The 17,013-nt window shown below is 38.1% G+C and overlaps 1 protein-coding gene and 2 non-coding genes across 3 annotated transcripts in view; all 3 read left to right on the top strand.

Moving 5' to 3' along the window:
- Positions 1-206: 206 nt before the first annotated feature.
- SF3B3 (splicing factor 3b subunit 3) overlaps positions 207-17,013 on the top strand; it is a 38,929-nt gene continuing 22,122 nt past the window's right edge. The window contains exons 1-10 of the mRNA XM_055553530.1: positions 207-347; positions 3,436-3,573; positions 4,719-5,045; positions 5,962-6,134; positions 6,716-6,857; positions 8,916-9,028; positions 10,458-10,595; positions 11,427-11,530; positions 14,156-14,321; positions 14,830-14,925. Of these exons, the coding sequence (XP_055409505.1) occupies positions 3,504-3,573; positions 4,719-5,045; positions 5,962-6,134; positions 6,716-6,857; positions 8,916-9,028; positions 10,458-10,595; positions 11,427-11,530; positions 14,156-14,321; positions 14,830-14,925 (1,329 nt within the window). The 5' untranslated portion in view covers positions 207-347; positions 3,436-3,503. The remainder of the gene's footprint in view (positions 348-3,435; positions 3,574-4,718; positions 5,046-5,961; positions 6,135-6,715; positions 6,858-8,915; positions 9,029-10,457; positions 10,596-11,426; positions 11,531-14,155; positions 14,322-14,829; positions 14,926-17,013) is intronic.
- Positions 5,332-5,411, top strand: LOC129632632 (small nucleolar RNA SNORD111). Its single transcript, XR_008704622.1, has one exon. It is a non-coding gene; the product is annotated as a small nucleolar RNA SNORD111 (small nucleolar RNA).
- Positions 10,121-10,211, top strand: LOC129632631 (small nucleolar RNA SNORD111). Its single transcript, XR_008704621.1, has one exon. It is a non-coding gene; the product is annotated as a small nucleolar RNA SNORD111 (small nucleolar RNA).

Raw genomic sequence — 17,013 nt, 5'->3', positions numbered from 1 at the left:
TGGCGCAACACGTCTTTGGGGCTGTCCACGGAAGTGCCTAATGAATTTGTAGATTTTTTCTTTTTTAACTGTCTACTTTAGAAAGTCAATTCATTCCATATTCTGGAAAAAATAACGGCCATAAAGAATATTTACAATGCGATGTGGAAGCAAGACAGAAGCAGTTAAAAAAATTATATATACATTCTTCAGGCGCCCGCGGGGACCTTTATCCGTCGCGCGCCAACCGGAAGGTCCCTATCTTCGGAGGTAATGGCGGACGCCGGCGGCTCGGCGTTGTCTGTAGCTTAGGCCTTCAAGGAAACTGAGGATCTGTTGGATATCTACGCCATCCTCCCTGCTACAAGGTAAGGAAGCAGCTTCCTGACCTCCTTGAATCCGGGGAGAGGGAGAGCTGCTAGGTAGGGAGCTGGGCCGAGCCTTTGGTAGGGGTTTCCGAGGCAGCTTAGGCCCGAGAGGTAAGGGCAAAGGACGAGGAGGTGGCGGAGGGGGAATGCTCGGCTCGGCTTTAGGGAATCGCCTCCCGCTTGCGTTCGCAGTGTGGGAACTAGGCCTGGCTCAAAATGAGCTTTCTAGAGACCGTACCTTTTAGGCACTGGAAAAGGTGAGAATGGCAGGAGGGACGTCTCCCCCTTGCGAAAGTAAATACGACACACAGAAATGGAAAGGTCGGCGGAATGGAAAGGTCTTGGGCATTAAAAGTGTAAATAATGGAAACAGCCTTTGAAATCAAGACTGTGTCGTGTTTATGCTTTGGCACTTGGGCAGCTTGTTTCCTTCCGTGATCTCATGCAGTGATGTTTTGGCACATGGAAAAGGGGTGGAGGGAGCAATCACAGGCTCATCTCCTCGTGTTTACAGACAGCATTCCCGGATATCAGTTTAGTATGGGAAATAAAAATATACCAAGGTTGGGCCGTTAGTGGCTCCTGGTATATTATTTTGGCTGAACTTCCTCCATTACCCAAGATAACAATCGTTGGGGAACGTGATTCCTAAAGATAGTCATGGATGGCATCAGTTGTAAAGCAACTAGAAAACAGGCCGAGTTCCTCAGTGAGCTATGAAGAATGAAAGGTAGCCTGGGGGGAGCTTTTCCAGGTTTCAGAAATGGCCCCTGGTTTCCTCTACTTGTTTTCGAAAAAATTTCATATTTTAAATTAAGTCAGTCAATCCTACCACATGAATCATATTGACAACATGATAGGGGTTTCATTATGAATTCTGTTGTTGATAACTGGAATTTTGAAATTATTTGAACCATGGTAAGATGCAAGAGAAGTTGTATCTGAGAATCACGTTTCCTTTTTTTTTAAACTTTTTATTGAAGGATGATTGCTCAAGAGAATTTTGCTGTTTTCTGTCAAACCTCAACATGAATCAGCCATAGGTGTACATATGTCCTCTCCTTTTAAACCTCCCTCTGCATCCCACACCTTTAGGTTGATACAGAGCCCCTGTTTGAGTTTCCTGAGCCACACAGCAAATTCCCCATTGGCTATCTATTTTACATATGGTAATACATTTACTACTTTTTGATAGCAATTGCAACATGTTCTCTATTTTCCACCCAGACCTTTAGCTGAGCACAACTTCCCTTGGAACTTTCTCAGTGTCTAAGCCCTTCTGAGTGTGTGTATCTATGTCTTTGTGTCTATAGTTTTTTTTCTCTTTGTAGGTCATTTTTCAACTCTGTTATTCCACCTCAGGCCTTTTCCTTTTTTCCCTACCATCCTCGGACAATAAAGATGTTCCTTGGTTTCAAGTAGGAAAATGTGTGTTTCTCAGGACCTGTTTCTAGACTGGAGTGTCTGTCTTTTCCTCTCTTTGGTAGCCCAGAGAGACAAGAGCCCTTGCTCTTGCCCAGCCCAGAAATGGTTATTATTTGTGAGGATGTTTATTCATAATTCTCTTTTCTCATTTAACAAAACCAAACTCATATGTTGTTGTTTTTTTTCCCAAACTCATGTGTTAATTACACAGCGATCACTTTGAATTTCTCTAGATCCCTTGCTTTTGTCTCTGAGTGAGGAAAAATAGGTCAGTTTATTTTCTAGCAGCAGGTGTGTATAGATGTAGTTTTTGGTGATTCTTTTATGGTAGAGGTACATCAGTTTGCGGTTTTGAGTTCTATCTGATGAGAATCCTTTTCTGTGATTGTGTACTCCTTTGGAGAGGCTTCCTCCTGAAGTGACAGTTCAGTTTTTAGTTTTTTGGTGGTCAGTAGGTTTAAATGTAAAAATTGGCATTACCGACTCAAAGGACATGAGTTTGAGCAAACTCCAGAAGATAGGGAAGGACAGGGAGGCCTGGTGTGCTGCAGTCCACCGGGTCCCGAAGAGTGGGACACGACTTGGCCACTAAACAATAGATTTAAGTTTCTAGTATTGTAAATACAGAGCTCTATAAGAGATGTAGGTGAAGTACTTTGATCTATTAGATTAGCAAAAGTCTGGTTGTAGAAAATTAGGAACTCAGGTTGCTGGGGATGTAAATTGTCAGAGTTTCTTTGAAAGGCAGTTTGTCAATATGTATCAAAATTGCAAATGTGTAAGTCCCTCAGTCCAGCAATTGCACTTCTAGGAATTAATCTTAGAAATACAGTCATGCACATATGAATGGCTTATATATGAAGATTTTTCTTTGCAGCAGTATTCATATTAGCAAGAGGTTGGGAAGAACACAATGTTCATCAGTAGGGTTTTAGCTAAGTGAATTCTTATATACCCATTCGATGGAATACTTATCCTTGTATTAATACATAGCTGTAAAAAAAAACCGAGAAAGTCTTGTTTGTCGCTCTGTCCAAGATAGGTAAAATTATTAAAAACAAAATCAGTTGCGCTATAATGTGAGTGTACAATGATCTTTAGTTTAAAATGAAGACATAGTATACAGTATTAATATGTTTCTTCTTGTGCATACAGAAAATATCTGGAAAGACATGATATAACTTGGTGAAATTGATTCCTCCAAGAAGGAAAACTGAATAGCTAGGGAATGGGTGGAGTGAGCTTTTTCCTGTGCTTTTGAATTCTGAACCATGTGAAAGTAGAAGTTATTCAAATAGAAGTAAATGTAGACCTAGTTTGTTTCCATGACAGTAAAGTTAAATAAACATTGTTGCATTAATGGTACAGAGTACAGCTCCCTAATGTTTTTAACTACATGTGACCTCAAGCAATTTATTTTCTTAGCCTAATTTTCTTACTTGTAAAATTAGTGTAATATCATGAACTTTGTATATTTCTTGTGAGGTTAGAAGCAAAGTGTATAGTAGCATAGTGCCTGCATGTAGAAAGCACTCTTAATTATTATGTTGTTACTCAGTAAGCCTTACTCTACTGGTTCTGCTGTCTTCACTAGACGTTCCCATACAGAAATATCTGTTAACAATTTCACAGCTGATATTTTTCTGCTTTTATGTGCTCTTAGCTTGCTTTGACTTGGTATAACCAAGGTCTGAATTGTGGAGTTGTGGGTGGCTCACCGTTACTGCTGCCATGTTCCTGTACAACTTGACCTTGCAGCGAGCCACTGGCATCAGCTTTGCCATTCATGGCAACTTCTCTGGTAAGTTCCTCTAAAGTTTTGTGGGGTTTTTTTTTTTTTTTTACTACACCTCTTGGGTTGCTGAATCTTATTTCCCTGACCAGGAATTGAACCTGTGCCCCCTGCAGTGGATGTGAGGAGTCCTAACCACTGGACTTCCAGGGAATTCCTCACATTTTAAATATTAATAGTTTTATGCTTCAGATTGGTTTTTCAACATCAAACCTTTTTGTAAAAAACAAATTATGAAAAAAAATTTAATTGTTAAAGAACATTGTAACTTATGTAATGCTTTACAGTTTCTAAAGTAATTGATCTTATCTCCTTTGCAAAGAACTTTTAGAAAGTAAGGTGTCTTGATAAGTGATTGGGCATTGAGCAAATGGTAATGGATTGGGATAGGTAGACGTGGTATATCAGGTAGAATGGGAGGCCATTTAGGCATTAGATAGTGAAGACCTGTGCTGGGGCAGTGAGGATAGATAGAAGAATATGAGTTTGCATCCTGGGTGGCAGAGAAAATGACAGTAACATTCATAGCAGGTTACTTGAGATCAGAGAGTGTGAGAAAGGAGGAAATTGGTTATTCTCAACATTTGAAGGTGATGACAGCTCATTAGGGTGGAGATGAGTAGCAGGGAGAGATGGGTTCAAGTTGGCTGTTTATGCATCTGGAGGTGTTGATTGCAATTTTGAAAGCAAGTGAGGTTTTAGAAATAAACAGCATATATTAGATAGCAATTTTGAAAGTTCTTTGGGACACTACATCTAACTGCACAAAAAGTTAATATGATTTCTTAGAAACGTAGCCTTAAAAATGGATTAGAAAGAGCCTTTGGAAATTTTTAATTTTACAAAGCTAAATGTTATATGTTAATATCATTTGTAGACAACTCCCAATTATGCTTATTGATGGCAAATCTTAGAAAAATTAAAAGAAGTTTTTAAAAAAGCTTGCATGATCATTTATGAAAAGCTTTTCTTTGATACCACTTTTGTTAAATGTTTTAAATTCTAGGAAAAGGACCTTTTACAGTAGAATAAATTAAAATACTAAGCCTCTAACTCATTTAGTTGTATTTATGTGTCGTAGCATTTTGATCGATGAAGGTTACTTTTTGGATTAGTTCTTATTGTTCATGATCTTTATTTTGTGTGTTTTTCAGGAACCAAACAACAGGAAATTGTTGTTTCCCGAGGAAAGATCTTGGAGCTGCTTCGCCCTGATCCCAACACTGGCAAAGTGCACACTCTACTAACTGTGGAAGTATTTGGTGTCATCCGGTCGCTCATGGCCTTTAGGTTGACGGGTGGCACAAAAGACTACATTGTGGTTGGCAGTGACTCAGGTCGGATTGTTATCCTGGAATACCAGCCATCTAAGAATATGTTTGAGAAGATTCACCAAGAAACCTTTGGCAAGAGTGGATGCCGCCGCATTGTTCCCGGCCAGTTCTTAGCTGTGGATCCCAAAGGGCGAGCTGTTATGATTAGTGCGTGACTTACTCTGTTGGCTTTTTGATTCTTAAAGAAGCTCAGTTCAGAATAGCAGTGCTGTGATCTTGGTAGCATACCAAGAAATCACTCACCTGAGTAAAATTTGTATCATTTTGGGTGTTTAAAGTTGCTTTCTCTTTTAAAACAATGGGGAAAATTGTAACACGCCTTTTCTACTTCTTATCTAGTTGGAAATGGGTCTTTTTTGGTTTCTTTGACTGTACCAAAAAGACTATGCTGAAAGTTTTCACATTATTAGGCAAAGAGTATGGTTGCTTTCATCAGCCTGAAATGATGATTTACATTCATGTCTCTTCTCTGATAAATCTCTTGAAGAAAACTCTGCATATCTGATCAGGCTTCCAGAGGGCAACCTTCTGTGAACAGTCACAAAATTATTAGATCTAATTCAGAGAACAAAGCTGGCAATTTTATGAATTTTTGTTTAGTTTGTCATAAAAATTTTTGGAAAGTTAGTGGGATGTTAAGATCCCTATTATGGGGACGTCCCTGGTAGTCCAGTGGCTAAGACTCCGAGCTCCCAGTGCAGACTTGGGTTCATTCCCTGGTCAGGGAAATAGATCCCACATGTCACAACTAAGAGTTCACATGCCACAACTAAAGAGGGCCCTCTTACTGCAGCGAAGATCTTGAATATTGTAACTAAGACTCAGCACTGCTAAATAAAAAAAAAAAAAAAATCTCTATTAGAACAAGAAGGGTAAAATTTTGCTCCTTTCTATTTTAGTGTTAGCAAAATCTTAATGCACTTGTAGAGTTTAAAGGGTTGGACACGACTGAGTGACTGATCTGATCTGATCATTTAGAAAATAATTGTGATGTAAATCTAGCTGTTCTGTAGCTTGTCTTTTCATTATCGGGAGTTTTTTTATGTTTTGTCTCCATCCACAGGTGCCATTGAGAAACAGAAATTGGTGTATATCTTGAACAGAGATGCTGCAGCCCGACTTACCATCTCATCTCCACTGGAGGCTCACAAAGCAAACACTTTAGTGTATCACGTAGTTGGAGTAGATGTGGGATTTGAAAATCCAATGTTTGCTTGTCTGGAAATGGATTATGAGGTATATCTTACTTGGTCACAATTTTTTTATTACTGTTATACTCCAAATTCCTTTCTGAAACACTTGGGAGCATCTCAGCATTTACCTGACCACATGTTAGCGCCTTTGCTCTGGTTTGAACAGTCCCCCTGTGTAAACAGGGATTTGTTGGGGAAACGCCCTGAAAAAAAGAGGTGAGGTGGTGTTTTGGATATTTTTTCATTGGGAGATAGTGAAAGATGGGACATACCATTCTTTCCCTTGAGAGGAAGGCAGTGTTTTCTGGTTCCAGAAGTAGAAAACTTGGGTTCTTGCTCCCATTCTGCCATTTTTTAGTGTCAATTTTGGCAAAGCATTTGGCATCTGTGGACCTCTGTTTCCTGGTTTGTGAAATGGAAGAATCTTGATGCCCTTTTCAACTTTGTTTGTTCATTTATTTAAATAATTTTTACTGGAGTATAGTTGATTTACAGTGTTGTATTACTGTCAGGCGTACAGCAAAGTGAATCAATTATACATATACATATATCCACTCTTCTACTTTCCATCTTTGAAAGCTTGATTTTATGGTACTGATTAGTCTTTGTGCCACTGTTACCTAGGAAGCAGACAATGATCCAACTGGGGAAGCAGCAGCTAATACCCAGCAGACGCTTACTTTCTATGAATTAGACCTTGGTTTAAATCACGTAGTCCGAAAATACAGTGAGCCTTTGGAGGAACATGGAAACTTCCTAATTACAGGTACTTTTTTCTTCGATGTGCTTTGTACCATTTTGCTTGGTCCATTTTATGCCCAAACTTAGGAGTGTTTACTTAATAGGATTTGGAAACTATAATCTATTCATAGTAAACCTGAGTGCCTTGTCTATGTTTTGGGGAGGTTAGAGATTCATGTGGTGGTTAACTCGTACCCTCTAATGGGGGAGAGAAAAAAAGAGCAGTCAGCTTGGAGTCTTGATTTCTGTTGGTTGCTCTGCTTTTGACTGTGGTCAATCTTTCACTCTCATTACAAAAATCAAAATCTGGCTCTATGAAAAGACAGATGTTATGGATGAAACAAGATAAAACTGTCCTTCAGTTTGAAAGCCTAGATGAAATAGAAATATTTTTGAAAACTGTCACCAAACTTGATAGAAGATGAAATTAAGAACCTGAGTAGACCAACATTTGTTTAAAAATGGGGCAATAATCAAAAGTTTCTTTTCCTCAGAAGATTTAAGGTTCAGAATTTTTAGGGACCTTAAATTTCTTGAGAGATCAGAAAAAGAATAAAAACCATTGTACCACTTTAAGAGCTTAATATACCTTCATACCAAAACTGGGGAAGGACAGTAATAAGAAACATTTACAGCCTAGTTATCCTTTGATGGTAGATGCAAAAATCTTAAATTTTAGCAAATCAGATTCAACAGTGTTTTCTGTGCATCATAGCAAAGTAAGATTTTTGTAGGAGCTCAAAGAGGTTCACCATGAAGAATCAATATTAGTTTAATTCATTATATTAAAAGACTAAAGGACAGCTATATTTGTGGTATCTAAATTGTATCAGGCTCATCTAAGATGGTGATCCAGTCCTTTCTGTTTTGAGTCATTTGCATTTGATGTCTAAAATGAAGTATGTCTGTTGTTGGGTAGGATTTTAGAGAAGAAAAATATAAAATAGCACTTGTCTTTGAGTGTTAAATCTTAGGAAGAGACTATATATTAAGCAGAAGCATTTTTAAAAATAGGTTATATTAATTACTTGTTATACTGTATTATGATACTTCTCATTTACAAGGGTTTCATTCATTAAACAAATGTTTACTGAACCTCTATGATCACTGTGTGCAAAGTCAATCTGCTGAGACTGCATGGTGAAAAATTTGTTGTGGTGTCTCCTTTTATACAAGATTGAGTATAATGGTGAATACATACTAGTAACACAAAATTTACCAGAGTGTGCCACATGCCATGACAGTGTGGAGGAGGGGTTCCTAACCAGGAGAAGGAAGGCAGTGCATTAGAGAAAGCTTTCAGAAGTGCTCTCAGCTGAGGACTAAGGAGTAGTTAGGAGTTAGGTACAGTGAGGGTGGAGGAGGAGTTTCTGTTGTGAGCAGAGGAACCAGAATACACAAAAGCCCAAATGCAGGAAAAAAACATGGTTCATTGAAAACTGAAAGCCCATTGTGGTTGGATCATTGGAGGTAAAGAGCTGGGGTGGAGGAAGCAGAATAATGATCTATTAAAGGTGAATGTTTTAGAAAGATCACTTGATTACATTTTGGTAATGGAATGGAAGGTAGTAAGATCAGGAAGCATTTCCATTAAACCAAAAGAGATTTGCCGCATGAGGACTGCTGAAGAGGTAGAACCAATGTGGGAGAGGAGAGAACTGAAGGATGGCATCCTTTTAGCTGGTTTGGTCAATTGGTTGATGGCAGTGTTCTCTAAGGTTGAGAACCCAGGAGATGGTTTGGTAAGGAACTTGGCAGTGGTTTATGAATGCATTCATTTTTAACCTGCTGTGGAATATCCATGTAAGAGTGTCCAGTAGGCAGTTGGATTATAGGTCCAAAGCTGAGAACTGAGTTCTGGGCTTGGAGCTAAACTTTCAGATGCCTTATTAGATATCTGGACAGGCTGAGATCACCCAAACGGTGCTCCATCCTCGTCTAGTGTAACTCTCAGGGAAAAGAAACACATTGAATGTTTAGCACCTTCAGGCACCTTTAAGTTGTGCTGAAGGAGAGAAGGAATTGAAGGTTAAATTCATAGTTGTGTCAAATCATTGCTGGTTTTTGTTTTCTCTTTTGACAGTTCCAGGGGGATCAGATGGTCCAAGTGGAGTGCTGATTTGCTCCGAAAACTACATTACCTATAAGAACTTTGGTGACCAACCGGATATCCGCTGTCCAATTCCCAGGAGACGGGTAGGTCTTTGTTTACCATAAGAGAAAATATATTTATGTTGTGAAATGAACCTAATTTTTGTTAAGTGTTTTTAATAAAGTCAGTAAGTATTTTAGCACAACAAAATCTGAGAAAGAAAATTGAAAACCAGCACAGCTCTGGGTTGTGCACCTGAAACTAGCCTGATTCTGTAAGTCAGTTGTGCTTCAGTTTTTAAAAAAGCAGATACAGTTTCATTCTTGAAGAGCCTATGAACAGTATCCATTTGAAATTCCTGAAGTTTCTAGTTTGAAGAATCCAGGTGTATTCATTGGAGATAAATTGCCTTTCATTCTCCCCTACCCCACCCTGTTCCAGCATAGAAAAAATCTAAAAGGAGCAAACAGTGAATCCTGTACACTTTTCACTTAGATTCACTTATTAGTACTGCTTTGCTACATTGGCCTTTTCTTTCTTTTGTATTTGTGGTTTTTAGGCAAGACCATTCGAAGATAAGTTGTAGGGATCATGACACTTTGTGACAGTTCCTTGTACTACCCTGTTTTAGTTAAGAGATTTGGGTATCCGTGAATTTTGGTATCTGGGGGCTCCTCAAACTAGTCCCGTGCAGATGTTGAGGGATGATTATAATGAAGTTCTGTGTACCCAGCCTCAGTTATCAGCAGCACATGGGTAATCGTCATTGATTTCTGCTTCCTCAAACTCTCTTTTCACCCCAAATTATTTATCTTTTTAATACTAATTTATAGGTCCTGGGGTTAAATCTTTTTAAGACATAGTTTATCTAGTACATGGTATTTGAGTAAGACTCCATCAATTTTAGAAAATTTGGTAAGATTAGCAAGTTAAATTTTTGGAGTGGTGTTAAGTAATTAAGTTTAGTTGATCAGAAATTTATTAAGCACCTGATTGCCAGGTGCTGTACTTGACTTTGGGACTACAAAGAAATATAAAACATGTTTTGCCTTTGAGAGAAATACAAAATGTTGGAAATTAAAAAGAAACAAACCAGCTGAGGGGGATGCCTTTTGGGATTCGGGCAAGTTGATAAAGACAGAAGAGGGATGATGTTGGTGGTTTGGGTAGTACTGTGAACGGGTAAGTCTTATTCACAGCCTGAAATGATGATTCTTTAAATTTCATGTCTCTTCTCTGACATTTTTCTCTGGAGATAGTTTTTGCCTTATTAATCTGATCAGGCTGTAGAGTGGAATTGTGGCTTTTTTTTTAACCTAAGCTTTATTATGTATTTATAGTAGACAAGAATTTCTGTTTATTGTGTTACATAATCCTGTGGCTGGCAAGCTGCTCTGGGTCACAGCTTGCATGGAGAGACTCCAGGTGCCTCTAGGCGTTTGGTGGCCTGTTTGATCCTTATTGGTAAGGTGCTGAATTCCAGAAAAGAAATCCTAATTTCTAAGATGTTGATTGTGTATTTGACTTTGCTAGAATGACCTGGATGACCCTGAAAGAGGAATGATTTTTGTCTGCTCTGCCACCCATAAGACCAAATCAATGTTTTTCTTTTTGGCTCAAACTGAGCAGGGAGATATCTTTAAGATCACTTTGGAGACAGACGAAGATATGGTAAGTAGAGCATGGAGGAGGGAGGAAAAAATGAAAAAGTATGTTAGCTGTTATTAGTCTAATTTGATAAAACTTGCTACAATTTCATCCTAATTTTAGTTAAATAACCTTATTTTGAAAACTGATGGGGGAAGGGAGAAAAAAAGAAAAAGAAAACTGATGGTTGTCTAAGGTTTACAGAGTGGTGTTATAAGCCATTTGTTCATTTCAACTACTCTGAGATAGAAAGGATAGTTACAAGTTTAAAAAACAGGAGCCGAATGCCTTAAAAAGTAGTTGCTTAAGGTGTTAAAGCTTTTAAAGTTTGGAATTGGAATATGAATGTAAATTTTCTCCCCCTGGTTAACAGATTTTTGGTCTGGTTACATATAATGTGAGAATGGGTAATGCCGCTTCTAGTGAATGACAAGAGAAGGCTCTCTGTCACCTGAAAACTGGCAATATGCGAGACCTGTCACTTTTATCCCATGGAGGAGCATTGAGCACTGGGCAATTTCTTAGATGCTGGTTTAGTTCAAGAGTTGGCAAGTTCTTTGTGTTTTTATTTTTTCTTTTTAAGGCCAGGTAGTGAACATTTTCAGCTTTTGTGGGCCGTGTGGTCCCTGTTTCCACTACTTAGCTCCACCGTTGGGGCATAGAAGCAGCCACTGGGAGTATGTGAACTGCATGGCTAGCCTGCGGGCTGTAGTTTTCTGACTCCTGGTGTGGATGTGAAGGACAGGATTTTTTTTTTGCCACTTTGTTTTATTACATTGTCTTATTATACTGCACTGTCTTCCATGTTGTGGCTTAATTTGCCTGCACGCTAGAATCTTTCTCTTTCCATTCCAGGTTACTGAGATCCGGCTCAAGTATTTTGATACTGTGCCTGTTGCTGCTGCCATGTGTGTGCTTAAAACAGGCTTCCTTTTTGTAGCATCAGAATTTGGAAACCAGTGAGTAGTCCTTTTATTATCCCATTTCACCCTGGTTACTATAAAAGTTGGTGAAAGAGAGGTAGTTTCAAGGCCTTGTAGCTTTTCCTGAGAATGTTTTACGTCCTTCAGAACAAAAGTTTTGCCCTCTTCCTTTTATGTTCTTTCTCTTGATGACTTTCTCTATTTTAGTGGCTTAAATCAATACCTGTGGATAGCTGCAAAAAGTAGCTTTAGAAGTGATCTCCTGAACTTTTTGTTGGGCATTCCTGCTGAACTACTTAGTATTAAATAGATGTTCCATAGACATGTCACTTGTACAAGTCTGAAGTTGAAACTCATTAGTACCTACAGCAGCTTCCCAGCCATATCACCAGTCTTTCCAACCTTACTATTTCTTTTTTTTTTAAACATTCTTTTTTTTTTTTAATGTTCTTTTCCATTATGGTTTATTTTAGGATGTTGAATTTTGTTCTCTGTGCTAGGACCTTTGTTGTTTATCCTTTCTGTTTCATAGATAGGTTCATTTGTGTCATATTTTCAGATTCCACATAAATGCTACCATATGGCATTTGTCTTTCTCCTTTTGACTTCACTTAGTATGATCATCTCTAGTTGCATCCATGTTGCTGCAAATGGCTTATTTTGTTCTTTTTTATGGCTGAGTAGTAGTCTGTTGTGTATATATACCACATCTTTATGCGTTCGTCTGACGATGGACATTTAGGTAGTTTCCTTGTCTTGGTTTTGCCGTCCTTACTATTTCTGTTAATGTCTTATGGGCCAATTCCAGCAACTTGAGTGTAAAGTCTCGATTTTTGTGGTACTACTCTGAATTAGTTCTCTAGTTCCTTATTGTAGTTCATTGTCTTGTAAAACTCAACCTTTATAGAGGGTCATCTCTTTAAGCAAACAAGACACAACCCTGATGAAATGATTTCCTCATCCCTATGGTACAGTCTTTGATGGCTTTTCATAGACAAATGGGAGAAGGTGATGGCACCGCATTCCAGTACTCTTGCCTGGAAAATCCCATGGACAGAGGAGCCTGCGTGGTAGGCTGCAGTCCATGGGGTCGCTAAGAGTCGGACACGACTGAGCGACTTCACTTTCGTGCATTGGAGAAGGAAATGGCAACCCACTCCAGTATTCTTGCCTGGAGAATCCCAGGGACGGGGGAGCCTGGTGGGCTGCCGTCTATGGGGTCGCACAGAGTCGGACATGACTGAAGCGACTTAGCAGCAGCAGCAGCATAGACAAATGAGTTAAATAAGTCTGAACTCTACTCTGGCCTTGAATTTAAAACCAGTATTGAAGACTCCAGATTGCTTATGAAATGAGATGCCATGGTCTTGCTTTCTAGTTCAGGTTTTGCCAGCACGTGCAGAAGACTTATCTAATGCTATTTCTGTGTGATGAAAATGAAAATGTCGTCTAAAATTCTGTGATTCTATTCCAGTTTTGCCGTTTCTTCAGTTGTTCTCCCTTTCTTTATGTCCTTAACTCATCCTCATGGAGCTTATTCCAACTGTCTTTTTATTATTCCTTTTCCCAGTTTATACCTGTTTTGTCTCACTTTTTACAACCTAGCCTATTGTTATATTTTCACCCATTTCTAATTTTTTAGTTTTCTTAACAAGGAATTTCCATTTTAGAAAAGTTAGGAAAGTGCATGTAAGCAAAAATGTCTCTTGTAATTCTGCCCAAAGATACCATTTTTGTGTGTGTGTAGCCTTCCTGTGTTATATATTTAAATCTTTGTATAAAAATGATAATGTATAGTGTTTTGTAAGTTATGTATTTTTATATAGTAGTGAATAATAATAAATATTTTTCTTTATCAATAAATAGGTCTTAAACATTCCTATTTTTTAGCACCCATTATCTCTTTTTGTAGTAAAATATGTATAACAAAATTCGTCATTTTAACATGTTCAATTTGGTGGCATTAATTACATTTGCAGTGTTGTATAACCGTTGCTACTATTTTTCCAAACTTTCTTTTATCACTCCAGACTGAACCCGTATGCCCATTAAGGAGTCTCTCCTCATGGCCCTCAGCACTGGGGACCTGAGTGCACTCACACGTTCACCCTTCTGCCTGGCTCATTTCATGTAGCATAGTTTCAGAGTTCATGTGTCAGCTCTATATTCTTATCTATGAATAATAACCCACTATATGTATGTACCACGTATTATTTACCTGTTAATGGACACCTGGGTTCTTTCCACCTTTTGGCTGTTGAGAGTAATGCAGTATTGGATGCTGGCGTGCAAATATTGGGTATGTACCCTGTTCTTAAAGATGCAGAAAACCCTAGTCAATAAGCAGAGATCTCAAACTGTAGATGCCAACTCAATATTAAAGTGATTTATGAGCATTATGTTGATGGCAGACATCTTCAGAAAAAGTACTTTTTAAATGCTTATTAGCTTTTTTTTCTTCCAGTTTTACAGAGATAAAATTGAAATACAGCACTGTATAAGTTTAAGGTGTGCAGCATAATGATTTGACTTACATACATCATGAAATGGTTATCACAGTTAATCTCATTTGGTTCATGTATAACATGTGGAAGTGTTAATTATATTTATAATGTACATCAGACAGAAAATATTTTACATGAAATCTTTGCTTCTCCCTAGTTACTTATATCAAATCGCACATCTTGGAGATGATGATGAAGAACCTGAGTTTTCATCTGCCATGCCTCTAGAAGAAGGAGACACATTCTTCTTTCAGCCAAGACCACTGAAAAACCTTGTGTTGGTTGATGAATTGGACAGCCTCTCTCCCATTTTGTTTTGCCAGGTGCAGGTCTTTCCAGTCACTCCATAATGAGCAGTGCTAACCAACTGTTTTTGAGTATGAATGAGTTTAAAGTTTTAATCCAGATTAACCTCATAGTCTAAAGAGGTTCAGCAGCATGTCTGTGGACTCGCCAGGGTATGAGGGTGAAGCAGCTGAAGGCAGTTGGGGGGTTAAAAACTTTACATAAATCCTTGGGCTTAAAGTGGTTAAGACTCTACATTTCTACTGCAGGGGGCACAAGTTCCATCCCTGTTCAGGGAACTAAGATCCCATGTGCTGTGTCACCAAAACAAAGAACTGATAAAAGCTTTTTTTGGTTGTAAAACTTGCTGCTTCAAACTGCTTGCTTTTTGGGACATTGGGTCTTTTTTTCACTCCATGTGCCCAGGGCCTGTAGTAATATTTAAGCCTAATAAACTAAAAAAGTGGTTTGTCCCCCTGAGAATAATCAAGTTTGTGTGTGGGAAAGTAGCACAAGTAGACATTTCCCCCCCTTTTCTTTGTGCAGATAGCTGATCTGGCCAACGAAGACACTCCCCAGCTATATGTGGCCTGTGGTAGGGGACCGCGGTCATCTCTGAGAGTCTTAAGGCATGGACTTGAGGTAAGATGGGAATTTCTAGATCATATGCAGGGTTGGAGGGAAGTGCTAGCAAAGCAGCCTAAGGCTTTATTCTGATATCAAAGATGTATTCAATGTTTATATGAAACAAAAATGTTTTCCTCTTTACCTGTTTCCATAAAGTTTACAGTTTAAATTTCCTAGTCTTTAACATGTTAACACAATAGGCACTTTAAAAATTTGGCAAAGGGGAAAAATACTGATTAATTCCAGGTTCACTCGCCACAATGTGTAGGTTGAGAAGTCTGCATGGCACATTTTACTGCATCTCATTTTAGTCTTGATCTTTCTGCATAGTTTTTAGATACTTAAGTTTTTAACTATGTTAAATACAGTATATATATATATATATATCACCAAGTTTATTTCTTATTACTGTGTGCTTTTAAGTCGTACAATTTTTAATGTTTTTGCAGTATACCTCCACAGTGGGTGTATCAGAATTTATTTAATGAATCCTTTATTGTTGGACATTTTAGGTGAAATGGACACTCAAAATTATCTTCTCAAATCCCATATCCTTTTCTCATCATGGTTCTTGTGTTGATGCATTTTAGCAAGCCCTGGACTTGATTTTGTTAGGAATAAAATAAATCTTCCTATGGCAGTTACTTTTAGCAGTTGGGGTTGGCAAACTCCAGGCTCTTAGAGGCCCACTGCCTGTTTTTTGTAAATTTTTATTGGAACACAGGCAAGGTGACCTTTGTTTTGAATTTTGGCTTTGCTTAATAGCTGTTACTAAGCTTTTGTTTCCTCTTCTGTAAAATGGGCTTACTAGCATCTGCCTTAAGGATTGCTGTATGAATTAAATGAGAATGCAAATGAAGCACTTGGTCAAGTTCTGGCTTATAGTAACTGTTCAATAAACGTTAGCTATTAATAGCGCTATCTCAGGGGATTTAAAAAGTTTTGACTGCCTGAATATTCATCAAGTCACCAAAATTTCAATGACTTGAACCTAATTTAGACCAATAGTTCTTGATAAGTTACTTGCTGCTCATTGGATCGCAGCGGTCATCTGGTGAAAGTAAGCACTCACACACAAAAAATGCATACATGCATTAACAAAACTTTGTGTACGGTGTTGGGAGATAAAGAACCTGATGAAGAATCATTGTTTTTGAGTCCTCTGCGGCCTCCTAATTTTTTCTATTTTTAAAAATCTGTTATGCAAAAATATTTTTTAAATTGCTGGACATTGCTTTTGTTCCTGTGTATCTGTTGAATCTTGTTCAGCTAGATTATGGTCTCAGTTGAGCAGAGTCACTGTCAGATAGTGTAGCGTACTTGACATTAGGGTTTTATTGATTGTGAAGTTTCCTGAGATTGTCCTGTACCATGATCAGGTATTCCTGCTACCATTACATAGATAAACAAACAAAAGGATAAAATAAAATGCCTTTCATATATATTCTTGAGTTCTTTCTGTAAAATGTAGTTCCACTGTTAAATTGCACATTATGATAGGCTGCCTTGCTTTTTATTTCTAGATCATTTAAAAATATTTAATAAAATTTTTATCTTAGGTGGTCTTAGATTTACAGAAGAATTGCAAGGATATTATAGACAGTTAATGTTTAGTCCACACCTTGTTTTCTCCTCTAGATCATTTTGAGTTTATCTTACATATTTTATTTATTCTCATTTGAAAGTTTATACGACATTCAGAGAAGTCTTGACTCTGACATTAAGGGGCATAAAAATCAAGTAGAAGGGACAAAACAGTTCCTCAGATTACTTTCAGATAAGTGTCCTAAGCGGTGATGATTGTGATTCCTCTGAAAACTTACAGGAGGGAGAGATGACTGCCAGCTCAGAAAATAAGGGAAGATTTTTTTCTAAAGGATGTGGCATTTGAGTTGTTTGGTGAAGAGATGTGGAATTTCGCCTTAAGGGAGCAAAGGAAAGGAATGGATGCTAATTGAGATGGACTGTTTCATTCCCACATGCTTGCTTGTTGTGGAGGATGCAGGCATGTTATACTTAAAAGGAAGCAATTTGGCCTGGCTGCAGCAGCTATCCTAGATGTTCCATCACTGCTTGCTGAAGTCAGTTTTGACAGTACCTCTG

The sequence above is a fragment of the Bubalus kerabau genome, chromosome 17, assembly GCF_029407905.1.
Source record: "Bubalus kerabau isolate K-KA32 ecotype Philippines breed swamp buffalo chromosome 17, PCC_UOA_SB_1v2, whole genome shotgun sequence".
Taxonomy (NCBI): Eukaryota; Metazoa; Chordata; class Mammalia; order Artiodactyla; family Bovidae; genus Bubalus; species Bubalus kerabau.
The sequence above is the reverse complement of the archived record's forward strand: the minus strand, read 5'-3'. Positions and strand labels throughout refer to the sequence as shown.